General features: G+C 43.6%; 1 protein-coding gene across 1 annotated transcript in view; it reads left to right on the top strand.

The window, feature by feature from the left end:
• The first annotated feature begins 1,850 nt into the window (after positions 1 to 1,850).
• usp9 (ubiquitin specific peptidase 9) overlaps positions 1,851 to 25,050 on the top strand; it is a 91,283-nt gene continuing 68,083 nt past the window's right edge. Inside the window, exons 1-4 of the mRNA XM_042334406.1 lie at positions 1,851 to 1,906; positions 18,064 to 18,317; positions 22,217 to 22,362; positions 22,454 to 22,533. Coding sequence (XP_042190340.1) covers positions 18,222 to 18,317; positions 22,217 to 22,362; positions 22,454 to 22,533 — 322 coding nt within the window. The 5' untranslated portion in view covers positions 1,851 to 1,906; positions 18,064 to 18,221. The remainder of the gene's footprint in view (positions 1,907 to 18,063; positions 18,318 to 22,216; positions 22,363 to 22,453; positions 22,534 to 25,050) is intronic.

The following is a 25,050-nucleotide window of genomic DNA, read 5'->3' on the forward strand; positions in this document are numbered from 1 at the left end:
TAAGAAACCAATCAGATTGGCATGATTGAAAAAAAATAATCCATGCATTTCTTATAGTGTCAATCATGTCAGCGAGACACCTCAAAGATAGTATATGCTTTAAAGTGGATTGACTGTGTATTTTGTGGGTAAAATGTAGCAGTGAAATGCGCACGACAATGTCACACAAACAATCATGGATCGAATGATCACAAAATGTGATGTTTGGAAAAATCTTCATCCAAACTGATTCATACAACCAGAAAGGGACCAGCGTTTCTGGCGGACCACCACAGGTCCGCAAATAACCTCATGGGAATTCCGCACTGGAGACAGAATGACCCGATAGGACTGTTTTGTCAGTCAAGCACTCAGATGCTGCTCTGAAGGGCGTTATATATCAATATTGTGGTTGTTCATTTGACTGATAGGGTGCGGTCATACTTAAAGAAACCCAGGTCGATGGAACATTGTTTATACACATATATACACACACAGCGCACACTCACAGCCTCCCCCCAGACAAATAGCCCTTCCCCTTTAATGCCCTTTAAGAGAAAATGCAGGCGCCAAAGTTGCTCGGTCGGTAGGGGGCGCTGGCCCTTTGCAGTGACATCATCATCCGGGGTGTGCGGCCGCGCACTGAACTGTCGGGAGACTTGAAGCGGTGGCGCCGTGAAACGGACAGAAAATAAAGACAATTTAATAAGAGAGAGAGAGAGAGAGGGGAGGAAAGGAGAGGGAGTGGGGGGGAGGGAGGGAGGGAGAGAGGAAGGAAGGAAATAAGGAAAAAAAAACTTGGGGTGGGAGAGATTTTTTTTAAAAAAAACTCAGCCGCCCCCACAAGTTATGTAGAAGCACTGGCGCTCTCTTTTTTTTTAAAAATATATATATATATTTTTTAAAATAATTGTGAAGAGAGAGAGAGAGAGAGAGCGCCTGTTTTAAAAAAAAACACCATGACGGTTCTTGCTCCCGGAGTGAATTCATTCCGGTTGAAAAAGGTACCGAGGCGGCCTTAACCCTCTCCCATCTCCCTCCCTCCCTCCCTCCCACTCACTCACTCACTCACTCACTCACTCAACCCCTCACACCAAACCCAACGCCGAGAGGGAAAGATAACCGACTGCACGGCGGCCTGTGATTCCCTCCTCCACAATCCTCCCCCTCCTCCTCCAGCTCCAGCCGCCGCCGCCGCCGCACTCTTCTGCCCTTATTTTCCTTCTTCCTCTTTGCGCGAATCGGTGTCGTCGTCGCCGGGGCCCCATTGCGTCTGCTCCGTTCGTGCGGTGTTTTTTTTCTCTCTCTCTCTCTCATTTTTTTTTGATAACGCGCACGGCCGCCATATTGTTGTGTGGCTCCCGTCCTGTCGAGATCGGGGGAGAGGAGGGGGAGGGGGGGGGGTGGCTGACTTGACTGGCGGGGCTGACTGGCTGGTGTTTGACCCAGTTGAAGAGAAGAAGAAGAAGCAGAAGAAACCGAGAGAGAGGAGAGAGAGAGAGAGAGAGAGAGGAGAGAAAATAATAAGAGAGAAAAGGGGAGCATAACCGGGGGGGAGAGAAGTGAGAGAGAGAGAGGTAATAGAGAGAGGGGCAAACGGGTTTTTATTTCTTTCCCTTCCCTCCTCCCTTCCCCCCCCCCTCCTCCCCCCCAAAAAAAGCCCCAAACAAAAAAAAAAGCCCCTCAAAACCTCCCCTTTTCCCCCGTCCTCATCCCTAAGCGCGCACAGGAGAGAGGAGGAAAGAAGTGGTGGTGGTGCGGGGGGGGGGAGAGAAGCAAAGAAAGAAGAAACGGAAGGAAGGAGGGAGGAGAGAGAGAAAAAAAAAGTCAGCTCCCACCCCCCCCCCACCATCACCACCACCTCGCTCTGTCTCGCCCTCCCTACGCAGCCAGGCTTTCAGTCCTGGAAAAGGAGACCTAATTCCTGGTAAGGCTCAGCGCTCTCGGATTCTTTTATTCACTTTTCAAAATACAAACATATATTTTAGCGGCGGGGGTGGGTGGCAGAACAGAGGAAGGGGTGGCGTTTGGAGAGATTAAATGTCCCGTCTGCTTAAGTTTGAAAAGGCTGCAGAGGGTTGGGAGGGAGGGAGGGAGAGGGAGGGAGAGGAAAGCGTTGTGAATAATGATGGGGCTGTTTACATGTCTGAGGGGGTTTGACGCCGACGGTGAAGCCGGCTGCTGCCTGCGTGAGGAGGAAAATGGCTGACGGCCTCCCCTTATCTCTCTGAGGAGAAGCGCCCGTTTTTTGTGTGTGTGTGTGTGTGTGTGTGCACAAACCCAGCGTTGGTTTGGTGTGTCATCGGGATCAAAGGCTGGGCTTTTGTCCCTTTCAAAATCAATCTTTTTCTTTGCGAACGAGGCGGAAACGATCCCCCTCCCCCGTTCCTCGCTTGGACTGTTGAACGCCATTTCTGAGGTGGAGTGATTTTTTTTCGTTTGGGGGAAATGTAGGCCTGGACTACGCCTGAAAAATAGGCCTCGTCTAGAATTATCTTTCAAAATAGTGTCTTATTTTGTAACGGATGGCGTTAACAATTAGATTGTGTCTACTTTAAATGCTAAATATCTAATGAAACGTATTGGGTTAGAATTTTAGTCCATGTCATAATAGATAAATGTAAAGTCATTTACTGTTGCATCAAACATTTTAATGTTGTATAGTAGTGGAATTGATGTAGTTTATGTAGGTTCTTATTGTGACCAATGTAATATGTATCTGTCGTGTGTCGTTAGGTTCATGGATCTATTTTAACTGAAAAATGGGTGGGTTACTAACCAATGATGGTGAACTACTTACAACACAATTGTACTTTTATCGATTGTTGTGGTATATCTGTAATTGCTTAGGTGACTGCCAAATACTGGATTATATTTCAGAACAGAATATATATTTTTAAAAAGCTAATAGAATTTAAATACAAAGGCCTCTCTTTATTTTTTTATATTGCAGCAGTCGTATTGCTGCCAGCAACAAAGGGTCATCTGACTTGTGCTGTCAGTCTGGAATAACCTCAGGTTACACACAAATTAGATTTACATTTGTTGAAATTTATGATCCTTTTTTTTAAAGTTATTTCAACAACTGTGCAGCAAGCATTCCAGGAGTACCAATGATTGTGTTTCGTTAAAATGTCACATAAAGCTAAACTTCCCAGTAACAATGTTCCTTTAATTTTGTATCAATCTATGAAACAAGATGGCTACCTCTTTTCAGAAATGTTGATATTTTAACTAGAGAAAACTTATTTTTACATAAATACTCAAAGTAAGCTCCAGTAGAAGTTTGAGCATCTTTTTGTAGTTGTAAATGAATGTAATAACATTTATTTTGCAGAAGATGGAAAATTATTTTGTTGCTTTGCTCAACTCCCAGGTAACAAAACAAAGATTGCTCTTTTCATAGTTTGCACTGTATTCATTTGCCTTTTGAAAGGAAAATCACCACAAAAACATTTTTGGGGTAGCTAACCTATCACCATACTTAAGTGCATCCAAACCAAACAGAGTTCAATGTATCCCATCTACACATGAAAATTCAAAAAATATTTATTGGAATAGAATGTACACTCTTTGGAGGGAAGCATCCTGCTTACCTATTTCTGGAAAGTATTAGGCGCAGGTTGGCAAGAGTCAAGGCTTGGGGACCTAGAGTGTGGGATACTGCTGGAGTCTAACCAGCTAAAATTGCATAACGTGCCATTGAGAGTACTACCTGGAAAGCTTTCCCGATGCTTGTCCAGCTCGGATCACCCTACCTGTTAGTTCTTTGGCTTGCAGGGTTAGTGGGAGCTGGGTGCGAAGAATCCCTTTCCCCAATGACTGGTCTTCCCTTCCATGTCCTGCCGATGAGCCAGCCTGGCTGTGCTGTCATCAGCAGTGCGCTGGAATACTGTGGACCCACCTGGCTCAGGAACTGGACTACCAAGACCCCCAGAGGGCTGGCTCGATTCTGACATTTCATTGCCAAGCATGCCACCTTACAGCCAGTTCAGCTCCAAGGAGATCCAATTAGCTTCCCTACCCCCTGGAGGATTGTCACTTGTTGGTCATTTGACATCCAAAGTGAGACCTCACAAGATGAATGATTGATGCAAGGAACCTACCTGCAAGCTTCATGGTGGGCAGCTCAGCATGAAACGGTGAGAGCATTGCCACCATCATCCTGTCATGATATTCCACTATTTTGTCAAGTAAGATGATGCTTTTTACTTAAATTGGGATACACAATATCAAAACAAGTCTTATTTAGAACATTCTAGACGCTGTGGGGCAACATATGGTTATTTTAAAATATATTTGAATTCTTCAATTAATACAGGAGGCATTTGCTACCAAACATCCTCCATAATCAAGATGATCTGTGCTGTGAGCTTCGTCATAACGTCAATGCTCGTTTTAACAAGTTGATGGGTGGGTGACAGTTTTGTAAGTTTTCACCACCTGAGGTGGAATGCTACACTGTCAAATGTTGCTGTTTGCCAGGCAGAAAACTTGACAACATGTGTTTCATACAACAACTGTTTATGTGTTCTGGGATTGAAATCCACAATATTCTATGAGGAGTAGCTGTTTAGTGTAAATTACTGGATTGCCAATATTGCCAAATGTGGTTGAATATCATTAAATAAATATCTAGTTAATGAATTTATGCATGGAATAGGATATATTTTGTAATTTAAACAAATTAATCTGGAATTTGTCACTTAGTTACTCGAGGTACAACTGTTGAACATTTCAAAGCAATTTAGAAGTTTCCTGAAAGAAAACATGATTGTTTTGGATGCACTGAGCAATTATAACATGAATAAGTAGGGAATTTGTACCAGAAACAGATTGTATATTAATCCTGGAATTATCAATTTTATGCTCTGGTACATTGATTGTGTTTGTACTTCTCATTTTAAAACAAAGCAGGATTTGTACCTAGAACTTAGTCCATCCTTCATATTTAGCATTAAATAAAAACAAGCTCATTAATTTAGAAACAAATTATGAACTGTTAAAGTTAAAAGGGTTTATTGTTTAGATTCTTCATCATTGTAATTTTAAAAGGAGCTTGATGCAATGGCCTACAATACTGTACACTTAAATTTCTTGGATCTGACCTTATATCCACTACCCTGGACTGATTCTCCCATGTGAGATTTAGTTTTTGCAAACTCAGTCAGGATTGGGTAGGTGTGGTTTCAGTCTGCGAAGCATAATTGACAATTTTATGCACAGATTGAGGATGGGCTGATGGGAATCTGAGCAAAGTCAGACTGAGGTGGGTGTTTATCTTATGTTGGTTAGTGGCTGAAAGCTGTGCCTCTAGAAATCTCTCTCAATCCCTCCGCATTGCCCACTCCCTCCTCACTTTCAAATCCTGCCTAAATACCTTCCTTTTTGATCATGTTTACAGTCACCTTCCCCCATCCCTCTCCCCCGGCTCGGGGTCAGACTCCTCCACTGTCAAGTGCTCCAGGACGGCACCCCGGGTGAAGGGCACTATATAAATGCAAGTTGGTGTTATGTTGCAGTTCAGGCATATTGTACAGCAAGTTAAGAAGGAGCTTTACTTTGGGCCTGGCGTGTGTTATAATGATCTATCCTGCGGCTCTGACCTCCTCAACCTCCCCAGCCTATCCCTCAGATTTAGGCATCAGGTTCCACCTACAGCTGTTCTTCCTTTCCCACATCCGGTCCCTGAGCAGGACCGCCTTCCTCCACCACATTACCTGCCTCCGACCATACCTTACCCCAGACTCAGCCGAAACACTCGTCCGTGCATCTGTCACCTCCTGGCTCGACTTTGCAAATGCCGTCTTTGCCGGTCTACCCAGCTCCACCATGCACAGAATCCTAGCTGATCCCAAACTCCGCCGTCCGCATACTCACCCGTACTAAACTCCGTACCCTCATCACACCAGTTCTAGCCAGGTAGCCCTGGCTCCCTATCGCCAAACAGATCATTTTAAAATTCCTTTGTGCCCTGGCATCTCCCTACCTCACCGACCTGCTTAACCCCTAATGGACAACCCGCTGCCTCCGCTCGACTGGCTCCGACCTTCTGCATGTCCTTCCTGTCCTCCGTTCCACCATTGGTGGACGTGCTTTCAGCCATTACAACCCAAAACTCTGCAACTCTCTTCCACTATCCTTCCCCATCTTCAGATCATGCTTGAAGACCTCCCTATTTGATCATGCCAACGGTCACCCCTGCATCCCCTGGCTCGGCGTTGTGCTCCGCCACTGTCAAGTGCTCTGGGGTGCTACCCTGCGTGAGAGGCGTCATATAAATGCCAATTGTTCATCCAGTCATATTTGAATCTGACTGGGCACATAAGTGAAAATGGTGTTCTTTTCTCAGGATTGACATTGCCTTTTATACAAAAAAAACCTTTCTCTAACCTTTGTCTGTTGTATTAAGACTTTATTTGTTTTTATGTTTGTTTGTTTAGAGAAAAATGGCATTGCTTGTGTAGCGTTTATGAAAGTACATTTTAGTGTCCTGGAATATATTTGTTTCAGACTTTGAGTGACAAAGGATGAAACTCAAGCCAATTACCTTTTTAAAATATACTTTTTAGAACAGGCATGAGGTCGAAGCACAATAATAATATTCTATAAATTCGATATAGCATCTTTCATATTGGGAAGATGTTTCAAAGTGCTTCGCAGGATATACTATAAAGTTCGACTAAGTTGCAGGTGAACGCAGCATAGCAGCAAGATAAAATTGATTCACAGCAAAATAACCTGCATGTGCAGGAGGCAGTGATATTGATCACATTTCTAACTGCGTGCTTAGTCGTTCAGTGGATCAGTTGCACTAAAGTAGCTCCTTTTTGCTAATCGTACTTGTATAAGTATAGTTAGGCTGGTGTTTAAAGCCTATGTTGTGCCATTGCAAGAATTATTTGGTATTCCTCAGTGGTGGTCATGTTCATCTGGTACCTGAGCCAGACAGGGCATTGTTGATTCATGAATCAGCTAGCCTTGTTTGCGTTATGTCATATTCTTTGCCACAAACAACAACAAAATTACATTTATAGAGGGCCTTTCACGTCGGGAGGAGCCAAGGGAGGAAGCGAGGCAAAGGGACTGTGGGATGGAGTTCCAGAGTTTGGGGGCAGAAGGGCTGAAAGCTCGGCCACCGATGGTCAGGCGGGAGACATGGAGCGGCCGGAGCCCGCTGAATGGAGGGAGCAGGCAGGTTGGTAGGGAGTCAGCAGGTTAGAGAAGTGAGGACGAGGATCTTGAATTCGATCCTCTGAGGGATGGGAAGCCAGTGAAGTCGGGTGAGGGTGGGCGTGATGGGGTCACAGAACCTGGTGCATGCGAATTTGGATGATCTGCAGCTTGTGAGGGGAAGAGTTGGAAAGGCCGATGAGGGAGATTCCATAATCGAGCCTTGATGTGACAAATGCGTGGGTGAGGGTTTCGGCAGCCTGAGGGGTGAGGCAGTGGTGGAATTTGGCAATGTTGCGGAGGTAGTGGTAGGCAGTTCTTGTCATGGCATGGATGTGGGGGAGAAAGGAAAGTTCAGGGTTAAACAAGACACCCAGGTTCCTGACTGGCTTAGTAAGGGTGAGTGTACAGCTGTGGAGGCTGATGCTGCCAGCTCCCGAGGTGCAGAGGCGCTGGTGCGAGCCAATCAGGAGAGTCTCGGTCTTGTTGACGTTGAGTTGGAGAAAGTTGTCCCTCGTCCAGAACTTGATGTCGGACAGGCAGTCGGTCAGGACGCCAGTAGTCCTGCCTGGAGTTGAGGGTGGAGGCAGAGAGATAGAATTGGGTGTCATCCGCATACATGTGGAAATTTACCCCATGTCTGCAGATGATGTCACCAAGGAGGAGCATGTAGAGGGTGAAGAGGAGGGGACTGATGACAGAGCCATGAGGAACACCGCACGAGACGGTGCGGGGGCTGGAGGAGAAGCCGTTTGCTGAGACGAAGTGGAGGCAGTATGAAAGGTAGGACCTGAGCCAGTCAAGGATAGAACCTTGGAGGTTGAGGTGGGAGGAGAGGTGGTGGTGGAGGAGGATTAAACGGTCCACAATGTCAGAAGCGGCGAGGAGGCAGAGGGAGGCCTGGTCACACATGGTCAGGATGTAGTTTGTGAACTTGACCAGAGTAGCTTCTGTGCTGTGGGCAGCACGAAATCCCGATTGGAGGGGCTCATGGAGGGAGTGAGAGGAAAGAGAGAAGAAGCTGGGAGGCAACGGCTCTCTTAAGGATCTTGGACTGAAAAGGGAGGTTTGGAGATGGGCCGATAGCTGTGATGGGTCAAGGGAAGATTTCTTCAAGGTGGGGGTGGTAGTGGCTGTTTTGCGTGGGGTAGGAACAGTGACAGAATACAGGGAGTGGTTGATGATGTCGGCAAGTAGTGGGCCAAGGAGGTGGAGCTTGGATTTAAGGAGAGGGGTCGGGATGCGATTCAGTGAGCAGGTGGTGGGCTTCATGGAGGATATGGTGGTGATGATAGAGGAAGGGGTGACAGGTTGAAAGTTGTGGAAGGAGGGATGGGTAGTGGTCGGGGGGTGGAGATTGGGAGGGGTTGGAAGTTGGCAGCTGAGCGGATTCCCTCAATTTTGGACTCGAGGAAGTCCAGCATTTTCTCGAAGTGGGAGTCAGAGGAAAGAATCTGCGAGGTGTGGCGGGGAGGGCGGAGGAACCGGTTGGTGGTGGAGAACAGGAGCCTGGGGTTGCCCTTTGCCTCCAGGATTAAGCTGGAGTAGAAGGACGATTTAGGCGAGAGCAGAGTGGTAGGTCTTGATGAGGTCCAGCCAGATGTGCCGGTGGACTGTTAGGCCGGATTTGAGCCAAGTGTGTTTGGCATCCTGCAGCTGGCCCTTGAGCGAGCGGAGGTGGCTGGTGAACCAGGGTGAGGATTAGGAATAGGGGGCAGTTCGGGAGATGGGGGAGGGGTGGGGGGGCAAGGGTGTCGAGAGTGGTGGAGAGGGTGCTGTGGAGGAGAGTAAGCGTAGAGGATGGGTTGGTGCGGGTGGCAGGCCAGAAGGGGATGAGTTCAGAGGACTCCAGGGGAACAGAAAGGGAGAGGCCGTGAACGTGGGTAGCAGAGTGGATGTGGAGGGAGAGGTAGAGAGAGGAGAAGTCTGAGGAGGTGGAGCAAGAGGGGGTGAAGTGGAGGTTGAAGTCACCTAGGATGAGGTGGTTGGAGCAGAGGCAGAGGGAAGCTAGAAGGGTGGAAATGTCAGAGATGAAGGTGGGGGGAGGACTTTGGTGGGGGGGGCGGTAAATTAGGTGAATTTTTAGTGGGAGATGGGAGGGATGGCAGAGAGTAAGGTGTTCAAAAGAGGAGAATGAGCCAGTGGAGTAGGGGGATAGGGCAAGTGAGGCCGTGGAGATGAGGACCACACCACTGCCACAACAGTTGGGGCGTGGGGCATACAACAACAACAACAAGATTCCATTTATAAAGCGCCTTTCACGTCAGGAGGACGTCCCAAGGCGCTGCACAGTTGGGTCATGCCCCGAGCAGGGGGGAAATGGTCAGGGTGAGGGGAGGGGAGGGAGCGAGGAGGGGGGAAATGGTCAGGGTGAGGGGAGGGATGGGAGGGAGGGAGCGAGAAGGGGGAAGAGAGTTGAGAGGGGAGCTGAAGGCTCAGTCAAAGAGAAAGGTTTTGAGACCGGCCTTGAAGGAGGAGAGGGAGGAAGCAGCGAAGGCACTGGGGGATAGAGTTCCCGAGCCTCGGGGCTGAGAGGCTGAAGGCCCGACCACCAATGATAGGGCGATTGGGGCGGGGGACGTGGAGCAGACCGGAGCCGGAGGAACGGAGGGTACGGGCAGGTAGGTAGGGGGATAGTAGGTTGGAGAGGTAGGAGGGAGCAAGGCCGTGAATGGCCTTGTAGGTGAGGATGAGGATAGTGAGGTTAGTGGTAGGTGTAGCCGGGTGGTGTGGCCTCAGTGAAGGGGAGGGTGTCACCTGGGGTGATCCAGGTTTCCGTGAGGGCCATAATGTCAACGTTCTCATCGAGGATGAGTTAATTGATGGCCAGGGTCTTGTTGCAGATGGAGCGGACGTTTTGAAGGCTAATGCGGAGTGGGCAGTTGGCAGGGGGATGTGTGGGGTGGGAGGGGCTAGTGGATTGGTTGGCAGGGAGGGTGGGGATGTGGATGAGGGAGGAGAGGTTAGCCCCCTTGGTCTGGGGTGGCTTGCTGCAGTAGTGGGGAATGGGGCAGTCAGTGTGACTGCTGCTAGACGGCCAATGCTAAGTGCCACGATGAGCCCGGCAGAGGATTCCCAGGCTGGAGCAGAGGGAGGCAGTGTGGGGGGGTCAAGCAGAGATGGGAGGCGGAGAGAAAGCAGGATAGAGCGGAGGAGTTGCAGGGAGGTGGGGCATTTTGAGGGAGGGTCAGCTCGGGTCGCGCGCGGTAGCCAAGATGCACACGTTGAGACGAGAGGCGGTGGATTTAGTTGGATGTTGTCAGCTGCAGGAGGCTGTGGGGGCTAGTGGTGGCGCAAAGTGGGGAGGGCGCTCATTGTGGTTAGCAATGAGACTGCTTACCTCGGCTAGGCTTTTAGCTTTTGTTCTGGTTCTGTCTTTTGAGTGAAACTCATTGAGGCAGCGTTTATGGATTCTTTTAAAAGGGGATGTCATATGCTTGAAAAAAGAATATTGATTTGAGAAGCAAACAGGAGATTGGGATTACATTATGCAGCTCCTGGAGCAAAACACTCGATAAATTTGATGGGCAAATTACCTGCTTCTGTGTTATCTTCTATGATATGTACAAGGAAAATATGCAATGTGCAAATTGCTAGTTTTTTAAAAAAAACTAGAATTCATTTGGGACTATTGTATTTTATTTTCTGATTATGCCATATAGCTAAAAGACCTAGCCTACTAAAATAAATTAAAGCCTTTATCCACATGAGAAAGAAAATGATGCCCCAATCTTCCCTAACTGCATTTAACTATACAAATACTGTATTTATACTTTTGGTGTAATGCAGCACACTGATTTGTAATATCAGCAGGTAGAATTGTTTACAAAATGTATAAGTGTGTTCTCGGGTTCCATAAGCAGTATTTTGAAACAAAAAATACAAGGGAACTAAGAGGTGGGTAAATATATATTATGAACTTGTGATAATTCAGTAGTTAATGTCATTAATTGAAATAGACATTGTGGTGTGAAGAATATGTTTGCATATTATGTATTAGGGGGATGAGCATTTTGTTGATCCCTAGTATAGTAATGTTTTGATTTTGTGGGGTACTGTGTTACAAAGCATATAACACATTATTTTTCTGGTGAACCATATCCTTGACTCCGGCATGGACATTTTATGATACTTTGTTTCTCCTCAATGCCATATAATGGGGAAATATACTGCATATGTTGATTTTTTTCTTGGATATTATTTTACATAGCATAAACTAATATTGGAAGGCAGAATAGAATCCTTGCATACAGGCTCTTGTCACTGCAGTTTTATGTTCCTGATTTCTGTTTCCTAGTATTGACAACTTGGGAACTGTGAAGTTGAGTCCTGTACAACAGTCAGTTCCAGCACTGATTATTTTCAACAACAACTTGCATTTATATAGCGCCCCTTACACAGAGTAGTCCCAAAGCGCTTTAATTTTCAATAAATTTATGCCATGCATCTGGAAAATATTGCTTCTATTCAACGCGTTTAGCTGAGGTTTTTTTAGGGAGAATGTCTGATCAGATCAATTTGTTTTGGACATCCAGGTATCTGACATGCAAGGAAACCCATCATCATGTTTAATAGTATCCAAAGCAAAATGAGAATTACATGCATCCCACCTACACATGGAAATTCCAGAGATAGATTGTTGGAATGGAATGTGCACTCTCTCCCTGGAGGGACACATCCTGTTTACCTAATTCTGGAAAGTATTAGGCGCAGATTGGCAAGATCCAAGATTTGGGGACCCTGGATTGTGCATTGGGGTACTGCTGTAGTCTAACCAGCTGAAACTGTAGAGCTGGCCATTGATATCACTGCAAGCTTTCTTGCTGCGTGTCCAACTAGAACCACCCTATCCGTTAGTACTTTGGCTTGCAGGATTAACAGGAGGTGAGTGGGATGATTCCCTGCCCCCAGTGACTGGTCTGCGCTTCAAAGTCCTGCCAATGAGCCACGTTGGCTGTGCTGTCATCAGGAGTGCGCTAGAATATTGTTGACCCGCCTGGCTCAGGAACTGGACTATCGAAACTGCTACAGAGAGTTGGCTCGATTCCGACATTCTGTTGCCAAGCATATCACCTTGGAGCCAGTTCAGCTCCAAGGATACCCCGCTTACTGATCTATGATCAGATCAAAATCAGCTAAACCATTGCTTTACCAGTATGTTTATTTGCACCTGCATGTTGATCATAAGAAATACAGAAATTGGAAATAACTTTAAGCTCATTGAGTAGTTCCTGGCACAGATCATGCATAACCTGTTCTGCCACTCAATTGATTTTTCATCTTCACTGGATTTCTTATTCCCTAGTTTTCATGATTACCTAATAGAGCTAATGCTATAATCCTTAATCTGATTCCTTAACAGATATTAATCCAAGTACCTTTTAGTCATGTATCAAATGACCTACCTTTAGCAATTTATCAGGTGTTCAAATATCAACTTTTTGGGTTGTTCTAACCGGTAGACTTGGGAATTTTGTCTCTATGTTTCCTGGTTCTATGTTTCAGATAACTGAGCTGGTATGTAATCTGAGTGGGTGTCTTGTATGATCTTTAACTGTTACAAACCCCACATCTGATCCTTACAATACAATTTACATCAATATAATGCCTTTCATGTCCTCAAAAAGATTGATGATGGACACCTGAGCTGCGGGTGGGGAGGGGAAAGATGACCAATAGCGAGGTGAATACATTGTGAGATGTACCTTGAATGAGGGAGGGAGGTTGGAAGGGAGTGAGTTGGAGAGACTCTGGGGCGTAGTTCTGGAGGGTGGGGTTAAAATGGCTGAAACCCCAGATGCCGATGATGGGTGGTAGGGCGGGGGACATGAAGAAGGTTGGTATTCATTGAGTGAAAGGAGTGGTATGGTGTATCTTTTCTAGGGCTTTTCTGACAGGCTTCTGGCACTTCTGTTTGCAGATTACATTGTATTGCAGACGAACCCTCCTGGGAAGCTTCTGCACTACACCTGCCACCTTGAACATTGGGCTAACCCCAAGTACAGAATCATGGTTCTGCACAGCTGTAGAGAAGACATCAAGGGGAGCATAGGAGAGGGCAGCATGGCTTGTTTTCTAAACTATGCTTAAATGTGCATATTTTGTTAAATATGAAAACTGAGTTGCTGACATGTGTTCAGATCTGAAGCAAAGAAATTAATACGATCCTTTGCACTGAACTGTGGTGTTTGTTTCAATTTTAGTAAGGGTGTGCTTGTGTTTTGTACATGAAGGATATGTACATGCTGTAAGTTTCAAGGTTCTAACTTGGTGCCAATGTGGCTTTTCAGCATCTCAGTATTGTCTTTTTCCTTCTCTCCTGATGATATTTGGCTTCCATTTCCTTCTACTGCATCTTTCCATGGATTCCAGGAACTCTAGCTACCTTGGCCAAGTGTCCAACATGAGCCTTGATTGTGGGCGACTGTCTGAATAGGCTAACTGACATTTGAGGGGTTTGCACCCAAGTGTCCCTGTCCTCCTTAGATTTGTAGCAATACCTACTGCTACTTCAAAAATGTGTTCATTCTGTCTAGACAGATAGAATCTAGGACCTTCCCATTTTGTAATCCTCACTACTCGTGCTGATTAACTCGTGTTATTCCAGGCTTTTAGATTATTTTTATTTCTGGGTTCTGTGGTTGCATTGCTGCTTCTGTGGAACATAGTAACTTGTAAAAAAAAATCATTTAAATTTAATTACAATATTCACGATTATAAAATGTTAACTTCATAAACTGAACAGCTTATTAAATACAGATGTATGGAACACTGAAGGTTCATATTCCAATCAGTTTTGATTGTGAGAGATCCACTGTCAAATTTATGCTATCTCCAAATATGAGAATTAATAAATACTATTTTTTGTTCAGATTCTTCCTCATTCACTTATACTTCATGTACAAATATAAATCCAGTTGGAAAAACGCAGAGAAAATTACCCTTAATGAAATTTTCAGCCCTACCATGTTAGACACCCAAAAGACACTCTACTGTTGACTACTGCCAGACTACGGCACTACCTCACCCATCACGCTGCTGAAACTGGTCCACGCCTTTATCACCTCAAGGCTGGACTATGGGAATTCTCTCCTTGTCGGCCTTCCCAGCACCTCCCTCCACAAGCTGCAGGTCATTCAGAACTCTGCAGCTCGTGTACTGTCCCGCACCAGGCTTCGGGACCACATCACTCCCACCCTCGCTCGCCTCCACTGGCTCCCCATCCCCCAGAGGATCGAATTCAAGATCCTCACCCTCACCTACAAGGCCATTCACGGCCTTGCTCCCTCCTACCTCTCCGACCTACTATCCCCCTACCTACCTGCCCGTACCCTCCGTTCCTCTGACTCCGGTCTGCTCCACATCCCCCGCCCCAACCGCCCTACTATCGGTGGTCGGGCCTTCAGCCTCTCAGCCCCGAGGCTCTGGAACTCTATCCCCCAGTGCCTTCGCCGCCTCCTCCCTTTCCTCCTTCAAGGCCGGTCTCAAGACCTTTCTCTTTGACCGTGCCTTCAGCTCCCCTCTCGACTCTCTTCCCCCTCCTCGCTCCCTTCCTTCCCTCCCCTCACCCTGACCATTTCCCCCTTGCTCGGGTCCTGACCCAACTGTACAGCGCCTTGGGACGTCCTCCCGACGTGAAAGGCGGTCAATAAATGGAATCTTATTGTTGTTGAAGAGTTATGGCTGTTACCAACATTTTGAATTGTATTTGTTTACTTTTCAGGAATGGTGGGATATTTTTGGTTATCAGGGAATTTGGGTTTTGGTTCCGGACAGAGGTTAACCTTTACCTTCAAGGGGTAGTGTAAAGGGTATTTTTCAGGGATCAAGTGGCCCCAGATTTGTTCTCATTCTCTTTTTAACAGGTGCTATATCAGATGCACAGGGCTTGTCCACATCAGTGATATCAATGCATGGCCTAAATAAGGTGGAGTTCGAAAACTGCCATTTTACACTCAAAAATAATTTTATTTTCTAAAATAGGTAGAATGTTTTGAACAGGAAGTTTCCAGTAACATCACATGAAAGGGAGTTGCATGTTGCGACTTTCTAGCAATTACAACTATTTCAGGAGTATTTTGCCTACAAAATAATCACTATACTGTACTTTGCAAAGAATCCTGTGAAGCTTTTGACACATTATCTTTACGTGAAAGACACTCTTATCAAATGCAAGAATTATTTGCAGTAATTGAGTAAAATTGCAGACTTCTCCCAAAGATTGATAATTTTTCTTCCAGTCATTCCAGAAATTATCCTTCATAAATGTGTGCGGAACAAAAAAAATCTCAAAAGCAACATTTGTGAAATGAAATAAAGCAACAATTTTTGCATTTATGTAAAAGTAGGCAACAATTAGATTCATTATTCTTAACATTAAGTGTTGCAAACTTATCTGCAGAAAATTAATTGTGTGCATCCTTTTGGTTGTGAAAAAAAACAGTGACTTTGATGTTCACTGCATGGTCTTCTAAATACAGCATTATTCAACATTGGCATTACAACTATTTAAGACGCACAAATGAAATTGGATTATTTCTATTTTGCTGTTTCTATGGGGATTTAGGCTTTGAAGAGAATCGTGGCATATTACATGTATTCAGCAACAATTTCTTCCATTTTTCTTATAAGATAGATGTAGCTTAAAATGGGAACAGAAGTGGTTAAACAAAGTTATAATTTCATGTGAAAGTAAGCATCATTTATACATTTAGAGATGTCTGAATGCTACATGTTTGAGATGTCTCGAAGACATGATCAGGCGCTACATCAAATGCAAGTATTATGTAACATGTTAGTAAGTAGTGGTGGAATATTTGAATAGATCATAGACTTTAAAGTTTGTTAAAATATGGTGCAAAGTAGGCAAATAAATTCTGTTACATGGACGCAAGTTGATCTGTAACTAAGGAAAAACTTTTGGTGCCATTAAAAGTACTTGGGTGTGTAGTCTTTTAATTCTCTGTGGGAGGATGGCTTAAAATTCACTGGTGTCTTTAAGGTAATCTCAAATGCAAGTGGGGTGGCCAAAGCATTCAATGGGGTATTGCATGCATATTAGACCATACGAGTAGGGATTTTGTATGCTTTGAAACATGTTGAAGGGTGAATGAGGCTCCAATAGAATGCTTGATGGTCTCGTTATTTTAAGGAGAAATAACAACAACAAGATTTCATTTATAGAGCGCCTTTCACGTCAGAAGGGCGTCCCAAGGCGCTGGACAGTTGGATCAGGACCAGAGCAGGGGGGAAATGATCAGGGTGAGGGGAGGGAAGGGAGGGAGCGAGGAGGGGGTAGAGAGTCGAGAGGGGAGCTGAAGGTACGGTTGAAGAGAAAGGTCTTGAGACCGGCCTTGAAGGAGGAAAGGGAGGAGGCAAAGTGAAGGCACTGGGGAATGGAGTTCCAGAGCCTTGGGGCTGAGAGGCTGAAGGCCCGGCCATCGATGTTAGGGCGGGGGATGTGGAGCAGACCGGAGCCAGAGGAACGGAGGGTACGGGCAGGTTAGTAGGTCGGAGAGGTAGGAGGGAGCAAGGCCATGAATGGCCTTGTAGGTGAGGATGAGGATCTTGAATTCCTTGTATTTGATAAAGTGCTGCATAATGTATAAATATCTCAAAATGCTTGAGGTTTCTGAAGTGTAGTCCCTGTGAATTTGTAGGCAAATGTAATTTCAGCACCTTGAGACATCCTCCCAATCTGAAAGGCATGATATAAATACAATTTGTTGTTGCAAATAACCATGAAGTGAATTGATTAATTGTATATCTGAGGGATTGTTGACTAGGACACAAGAGAAATTCTCTTTGATTGGAAAGTTGGGGATATGCATTTTTTCCTCTTTTGATGGTATGCATATGTGAGCTAGCTTAAATGGTGTGTTGTAGTTTTTTTAAAAAATCTTTACAGCTAATTTAGCAATCTGAGAAATACAATTTAATGTATTTAAATATAACACTATCTCGTGTCGTGCTGGAGTAAATATAGTTCTTTGCCATTGAGACTTTTAATATGTTGAAAAATAAAACGCAGGAAGAGGATGCCTTTTCCAAGGTTAACAGTCATAGTGGATTTTGTTTTGTTGAGCATGGAATAACCTTTTGTTTCTTGACTTGCTAAGATTGGTCAAGAGAAGAATGTTATGTGTCCTGGTTTGTAGACATTCAATCGGTTCTTTGAATTTTTGCCAATCGTGTTCTTTTACTTGTTTCCCCTTCACCAATGCACAAATATATTGCCTAAGTGTAATCTAGTAAATGTTGCAGGATATTTCGCAGGTAGTAATGGTGGGGGTGGCTAGTGAAGGTGATGAGTCATTTCAGCTTATGCTCAAGTTTGGCTTAATTCTGGTCGGAAGGCCAAGGTCCGATAAGTAGTTATGAAGTGAATGACCAATTCTTCTGGAGGATTATTGGTCAGCATACCAGATAAAACTCCCTCTTTTTTATAAATAGTGTCAATGGATCATTAACATCCACTTGAACAAGCAGATTGGACCTCAGTTTAATATCTCATCTGAAAGACCGTGCCTCAACAATGCACTCACTTAGCACTGTGCTGGAATGCTAGTTAGGCTGTGAACTTGAGTCTGAATATGAGGCTTGTGAACCAAATGCAAAAGTGCTTCCAATGAACCAAGTTGACAACAGAATGTAATCTCTTATTTGTAAACTGTCATCACCTATTATTACTTAGTAAAAGGTATCAATTTGGTTGTGGTTCTGTCCCAAGAAGAGTTTCCAAAATCAAAGCATGGTCATGTACAAACATACAGTGAGAGGCAGCTTTGGACTACTTTGATGAGCTTTTCAAATTGATATTTAGGAATATTATACACTTAAGTTTTCTGCCTATTTGCTAAGATGTGTATGTTTTTTAGAATTATATGGTTACAATTCATTTTATTCTTTCAGGCTGTGCAATGGTCTCTGCAAGACAACCTGAGCTTGAGGTGGTGCTTTTATGTACAGATCTAAATTGGTTTTCCATCTTCACTGAGGAGGCAATTCATTCTTCTCTTGCGACAACCACATAGCTGGACAAAATTGCAAAGATCTGTCCTGTGTCGAGTATGACAGCCACGACTCGTGGCTCTCCTGTCGGGGGGAATGACAACCAGGGACAGGCTCCTGATGGACAGTCTCAGCCTCCCCTCCCACAGAATCAGGTAAGCAGCTGACCTTCAGGGCTTTGTGCATAAACCTTCTATGGAATTGCCCTGACATTTTTTCTGATGTATAAGAAAATACTTCAAAAATATTTGATTGGTACAGTAAACCTACTCTTCTAAATGTTGCTTTAAATTTCCGTTAAATATGTAGATATTTACACCTTTGTATACTTCAGTATCTCCTTAGATTTTTTGGTCAGCTGGCAAATTAGACTTGTATCTGTGATGTAGCTTTAAGGCTTTGCTAGTTTGTAGCATGCTCATTACTGTGTCAATATCAGTCGGTTTATTGGGAGCAGAAGGTTTGCATTTTGAGGACAAATGGAATAATGGGGTAAAAGGCCAGTAATCTACACTCAATGGGCAGTCAAAAGCCACAACGCATGGAAATCAAATCTACGGGCATGGCTTTCTGGACTTTGGCATTTGCCGTTGGGGAGGGGGAGAGTGGTTAATGCTTCCCCCACATCTAGGTACAATGTACCACTAAATTGATGCAAATTTCTGGATCTCCAAAATGTGGAAGCTACCCATGTGTTAAAATTTGTGATGGTCACTATTTTGATGAAAACTTACTCCACCATAGTTAAACAACTTATAGAAAAACAAAAACAAACAATACGTTTGTACAGCGCCTTTCACGTCAGGAGGATTTTCCAAGGTGCTGAACAGCATAGAATAATACAGTGTTCACAAGTTTTATTATTGAAAGAGTATTTAGTGTATGGAATATTCGTATTTATCTGTGAACGTTCACTTAGTCCAGGACTCTGTATGGATAGTGAAAAAATATCATTGGTATTGGGAGTTGGAGGCTTGCTCTTTGTGAACATGTTGAAATGTCATATGGTCACATGGTACTGCAGTAACAAAAACAACAAAATTACATTTATAGAGCGCCTTTCACATCGGGAAGATGTCCCAAAGCGCTGAACAGTCAAGTGTCGGGGCCCGAGCATGGCGGGCGTGGGTAGGGGGGAGGGAAGGCAGAGAGGTGGGAGGGAGACCAAAGGCACGGTCGAAGAGAAGGGTCTTAAGACTGGCCTTAAAGGAGGCAAGGGAGGAAGCGAGGTGGAGGGACTATGGGATGGAGTTCCAGAGTGTGGGGGCAGAGAGGCTGAAAGCCCGGCCACCGATGGTCAGGCAGAAGACATGGAGCAGGCCGGAGCCCGCTGAACGGAGGGAGTGGGCAGGTTGGTAGGGAGTCAGCAGGTCAGAGAGGTAGGAGGGGGCAAGGCCATGATGGCCTTAAAGGTGAGGACGAGGATTTTGTACTCGATCCTCAGGGAGATGGGGAGCCAGTGGAGTCGGGCGAGGATGGGAGTGATGGGGTCACAGAGCCTGGTGCGTGAGAGTACACGAGCTGCAGTTTTGGATGATCTGTAGCTTGTGAAGGGAAAAGTTGGGAAGGCTGATGAAGAGGGAGTTCCCGTAATCGAGCCTTGATTTGACGAATGCATGGGTGAGGCAGTGGCGGAGTTTGACAATGCGGAGGTGGTGGCAGGCAGTTCCTGTCATGGCGCGGATGAGGGGGAGAAAGGACAGTTCAGGGTCAAACAAGATACCCAGGTTCCTGAATGGCTTAGTGAGGTTGAGTATGCAGCCGTGGAGGTTGATGCTGCCAGTGCCTGAGGTGTGGAGGCGCTGGCTCGAGCCAATCAGGAAGGCTTCGGTCTTGCTGACTTTGAGTTGGAGAAAGTTGTCCAGGACTTGATGTCGGACAGGCAGTCGGTCAGGACGCCAGTAGTGCTAGAGTTGCGAGTGGAGGCAGAGAGTTAGAGTTGGGTGTCATCCGCATACACATGGAAATTTACCCCATGTCTGCGGATGATGTCACCAGTAATATTGAATATTGATATGCTATCTTTGTACTAAAATTGCTGCACTTTTTTCCCTATTTTAGTAAAGCTGAAATTGTGCACTCATGAAGTTGGCTGCTTTTTTGCTTCATAATTTTGATTGGCAGGCGCCAAAGAGTACTGGGCAAAGTGTGCGTCATGAATATTAATACAGTAAAACTCACATACGTCTTATCTTTATAAATCGTATAATAGCTTAAGTTGTACATGCACCTATTCAGTTACTTATCAAAACAACTTAGATTTCTTTGCACTAGTCGTATTAATCATCACCCAACTCGCAGTGCTGCTCCCTCGTCTCTATTACTCCCGCGCTTACTGGCTGCATTGAATCTCAGGGATTGACGTCCTGATCTGTTGCTGCATGTGTACTTAATGGCCTGGCCGGCTGCATTGAGTTGTCTACATAGTCTTAGTCCGTCGACACATGCACAGAAGAACGTCATTTTATGCAATTCCAATGCTCGCAGATAAATGTGTATGCTTCGTCTGGTTAAGGCACATAGAATCACAGGAAACCGTTTTGATCCATCAGTGCATGGGCATTTATTGGCTGGAGTGACAAACTATCGCATGCGCACTTACTAGTTGCATTGAACTGTGCATTTGCTGTGTAGATTATTGATTTCGTTGGATTTTGTATGACTTATACAAGTTTGCCTACTATTTGGAATTGGGGTAAGTCATATTAAATGTTATAGTCCCAATTGATACAACTTATGTGAGTTTTATTGTATTATGTGTTTCTGAAACCTAACACCTGGGTATTCCTGCAAATATTCTATATTGATGTTTCCCGGGGTCAAGTGTTTCCAAATTGGTTCTCAGGCAGATTTAAGATTTTCTCCCCCCCCCCCCCCTATTAAACTCGGTAGATTTTATCCAGGGTGTAGATAACTGCCCATTCAGGCTTTGGCTTGCAGGGTTGAGGACTTGTGTCTCTTAGCAGTATTAATAATGAGCAACTTGGCTTTGAATAATTTCAGTCCTGGTTATATTCTACTTCCCGTTCTTTTCATTCCCCCCCACCTCCCAACAAACATCCCAGGAAGAACTATTACTTCTGGAGACTACTTTTCAAAGTATTTCTTTTGGATTATTTTGTTTAATGTGCCAATTGATAAATGCGCAAAGTGAAAGAAGTCAACATAAACTTGCTGTGTAGTTAGCGATGTGAAAGATGATCAATGAAACTGCCCGAAACTGAAATTGAGTTAAATCCCCCACCCATTACCCCACAGAGAATGCAACATTTTTAAGTGTGTTTATCTTTTAAATGAACTTCAAGGAATGAAAATCTTTTTTCCAATATGAAGTACATGTCTGCTCTTGATGATCACTGTCTTAGACTTTTCATGTGAATAATGAAATGTTAATGTTGCCATCGTAACACGTTCAAAATCGTTACATTTAGTAAAGGTTCAAAATGTAAATTCTTATTTGTCATATTAATGTAACTGAATCAAAAGTGACTATTCTGCTGATCTGAGGCCAATGACATACTTGATATTTCTTTTATGCTAAACTATATAAAGTAGCAATACTCTGCTCAAAGAAATATATGCATAAAAGACGAAGAACAAATAGAGCATTATTGATCTGGACAAGTATTCACTTTCATCCAAATAAAGTGATATGTAACCTTCAGATCCTCTCTATTCATCCAATGCATTGAGGTAATGCACGTCCATCCAGTGTGTTTCGTATTCACTTCTGAAAAGTCCACAAGAATTGATGAAGACAATGTTGTTGTGGCAGTGATGAACTAAGTGGGAGGCTAGTTTCTGGTTTGGAGGAGAATGAAGTGGTAGGGGTTGGGGGGCGGAATGCTTCTGAATTCCAAATGCAGATAAGAAAGTAAGATTGTGTGTAGTCTTTTCTTGAATGATTATGGACTGAAACACATCTTAAACTGCTTTGATCTCATTCATTTAATATTGCGCTTGAATAAATAAAGTTATTTAAATATAGGAAAATAGTAAGCTCTCAGAATCGGTTGTATGTATTAATTTAAAATTCAATGTGTTTTTGCAACAGACTTCCTCTCCCAACACATCGAGTGAGAATTCACCAGTGAGCCCTCCTGATGAACAAGGTCAGGGTGATGCTCCTCCTCAGCTTGAGGAGGAGGAGCCTGCATTTCCTCACACTGATTTGGCAAAGCTGGATGATATGATAAATAGGTATGTGCATTTGGGGCTGAATATTTAAGAATAGTAGGATTTTTTTTGTTCAGAAGTGCAACATATTTTTTCTTTTGTAACTTTGTTTCAGACCCCGTTGGGTGGTTCCAGTTTTGCCCAAAGGTGAATTAGAAGTTCTTCTAGAAGCTGCTATAGATCTTAGTAAAAAAAGTAAGTTTTTGGAACTATATCTTTGAAAATTACAGGAGTGTGCACTTTAATGTGTTGGTGGGTTGACTATTGCAATCTTTTAATCACATTTCAGTGATTGAGATAAATTAATTGACTTGGATATTGAATACAAGGGTATAATGGAATCTTTTCAAAATTGTTTTTAACCTAGTTATATTGTTATGCCATTTGAAAACAGACTTGCGTTGTCAGATATGTTGTCCTTTGGTTGACAGGCCAGAAATATTATTATGTAAATGTGAATAACGCTGTAAAACAGAATAACGCTGTTCGTCTTTTGAAGGGGACTTTGAGTTCACAATGAACTGTAACACTGCAATGGTAGGGGAGTACCTAACTGAGGGGAAGTCTGCCTCTTTGAATTTCTCCTCGTGACCTGGCCAACAATTCTACAGATTAATTAGTCATTTACTTCATTGACTGTCTGTGGGATGTTGCTGTGCACAAATTTGTTGCCTGCCAATATATTTTGAGCTGCAACAATTAGACATTGTCAAAGTTGTAAGTGCAATGTCAAATGCAAGGATTATTATTTACAAAAACAAATGCACAAATGTTTATTCATATCTGTAAAACAATCAACAAAATATTTGAATGAGATATCAAGAGGATTGGAAAGCTGAAAACTGGTTGGCAGGAAGTTGGAAGGAAAACCTGCAAGTTGATTGTATTCTGTGATAGAGAAAGAAAGTTAATTGGCAGATTGACTTCAATGTAGAAAAATGCAAGGTAATGCATGTTTGACAATAAAAGTACATGAATACAACATGAAGAGATAAGCATTGAAGAAAATGTATTGTTATTAATCATACACTAAAGACTTCCTTTCGATGTTCATCTACTGTTATGTTAACCAATTGAATACTGAATTGCATTTTGAGATCATTTGAAGCAAGTCAAAAGAAGTTGCCAAAACCTGTATAGATCACTCTGGGATGTTTTGGACATTCTGCCTTTAAAATAACATTGGAGAGGGTTAAGAGAAAAGTGATTTTAGATTTGGATATTATTGGATACTCGCAAAGTTGAACTTGTTCGGATTAGAAAAGAAAATATTGACATGAAAATGATCCAGGAGGTTTTAAATTGATAGTTAGTAATAATGTAGGTATAAACTGACACAAAACGGAATCAGTGGGCATTTTTTTAAAGAAGCTGTCCATTTAGAAAAATTCTTAGTGTATTAAGTACTGTATATGCTGAAGATGACTAACAATACCGGTTTGAATGTTTTATCAATTAATTCTGTCAATGATAAGAATGGCACGAGCTTGAAAACAGTCTTAAGAGTATATAATATAAACAGATATTACATGGGACACAATGATTCCCATGCTGATTGGGTGGTCTTGATGGTGAATTAATGGAATGAGGAGGACAGGTTTTATTAGTGGAGAAATAAATGCTTGCATTTGATATGGCGCCTTTCATATCAGAAGAAGTCTTAAAACACTTCACAGGATCTGCTGCAAAGTGTTGTGACTGTGTATATTGTATGCGAACACAGTGGCCAATTTGTGCTCAGCAATGTCTCATGAATAGCCATGAAGTGAATAACCAATTCCACCTGGGGAATGGTTGGCCAGGATAATGGGAGAAATTGCCTTCCCTTTAACGTCTGTGAGAACTTGGTTGAATATCTTCCGATGGACGGCACAGGAAAGGAACAATGCAGCACTCCCACAGCACTGCATTGAAGTGCCAGCCTCACAGTAAGTTCAAAGTCCTGAAGTGGGGTTTGAATCTCCAGCCTTCTGACTCAGAATGCTAGAAACTGACATCTAAAAGTGAGGATCGATGTTTTTTGGGTCCAGGTCACGTTTCTTCCATGTGATGGAATATTGTATTTGCTTTATATGGAAGCAACTTCATGGAGTCCTGACCCTGCTCTAAAAAACAGGTTAGTTGGTTTATTCAGCAGGTCTTTTCCTGACTGCCACAGACTTAGTTGTGTTCAGGAGAGTGAGGGAAGAAATCTAGAATGATTACCATGAAGTTGAAACCATGCATCATTTATTGGTTTGGCTTACTTGGTAGGAATCTCACTTCTGGCTCAGTGGTTGCAATGGATACACACTCCACAACAGGAATTGGATTAATAATCCCAACTGCAGTACTGAGGGAATGCTTCATTGTTGGAGGGGCCAAGCTTGTCTTTTGCACCTCAATTACTACAACATGAAAAGCAGAGATGTTAATGTGATGGTGAAATCTAGAACATTTCCTGGAAAACTGATAGCTGCATTTTAAATATATTTGTTGGCAAAACCTAATATTTTCAAGTATATCGGGCAAGTGATAAGGCAATTTAAAAGATCAGAATTTTTGGAGACCTAATTGAAACGAAATGCTTTTGAGAGCTTAGATGTTCTTTCTTTTAGGAATGTAGGAGCAGGAGGCTATTCAGCCCATCTAGTCTATTTTGTCATTGTCCAGTGAAAACAGAATTCACTGGAGAATTGAATTGTTAGCATTTGCTATGCTTTCAGTGAGAAT

Source organism: Callorhinchus milii, unplaced genomic scaffold, assembly GCF_018977255.1.
Source record: "Callorhinchus milii isolate IMCB2004 unplaced genomic scaffold, IMCB_Cmil_1.0 Scaffold4, whole genome shotgun sequence".
Taxonomy (NCBI): domain Eukaryota; kingdom Metazoa; phylum Chordata; class Chondrichthyes; order Chimaeriformes; family Callorhinchidae; genus Callorhinchus; species Callorhinchus milii.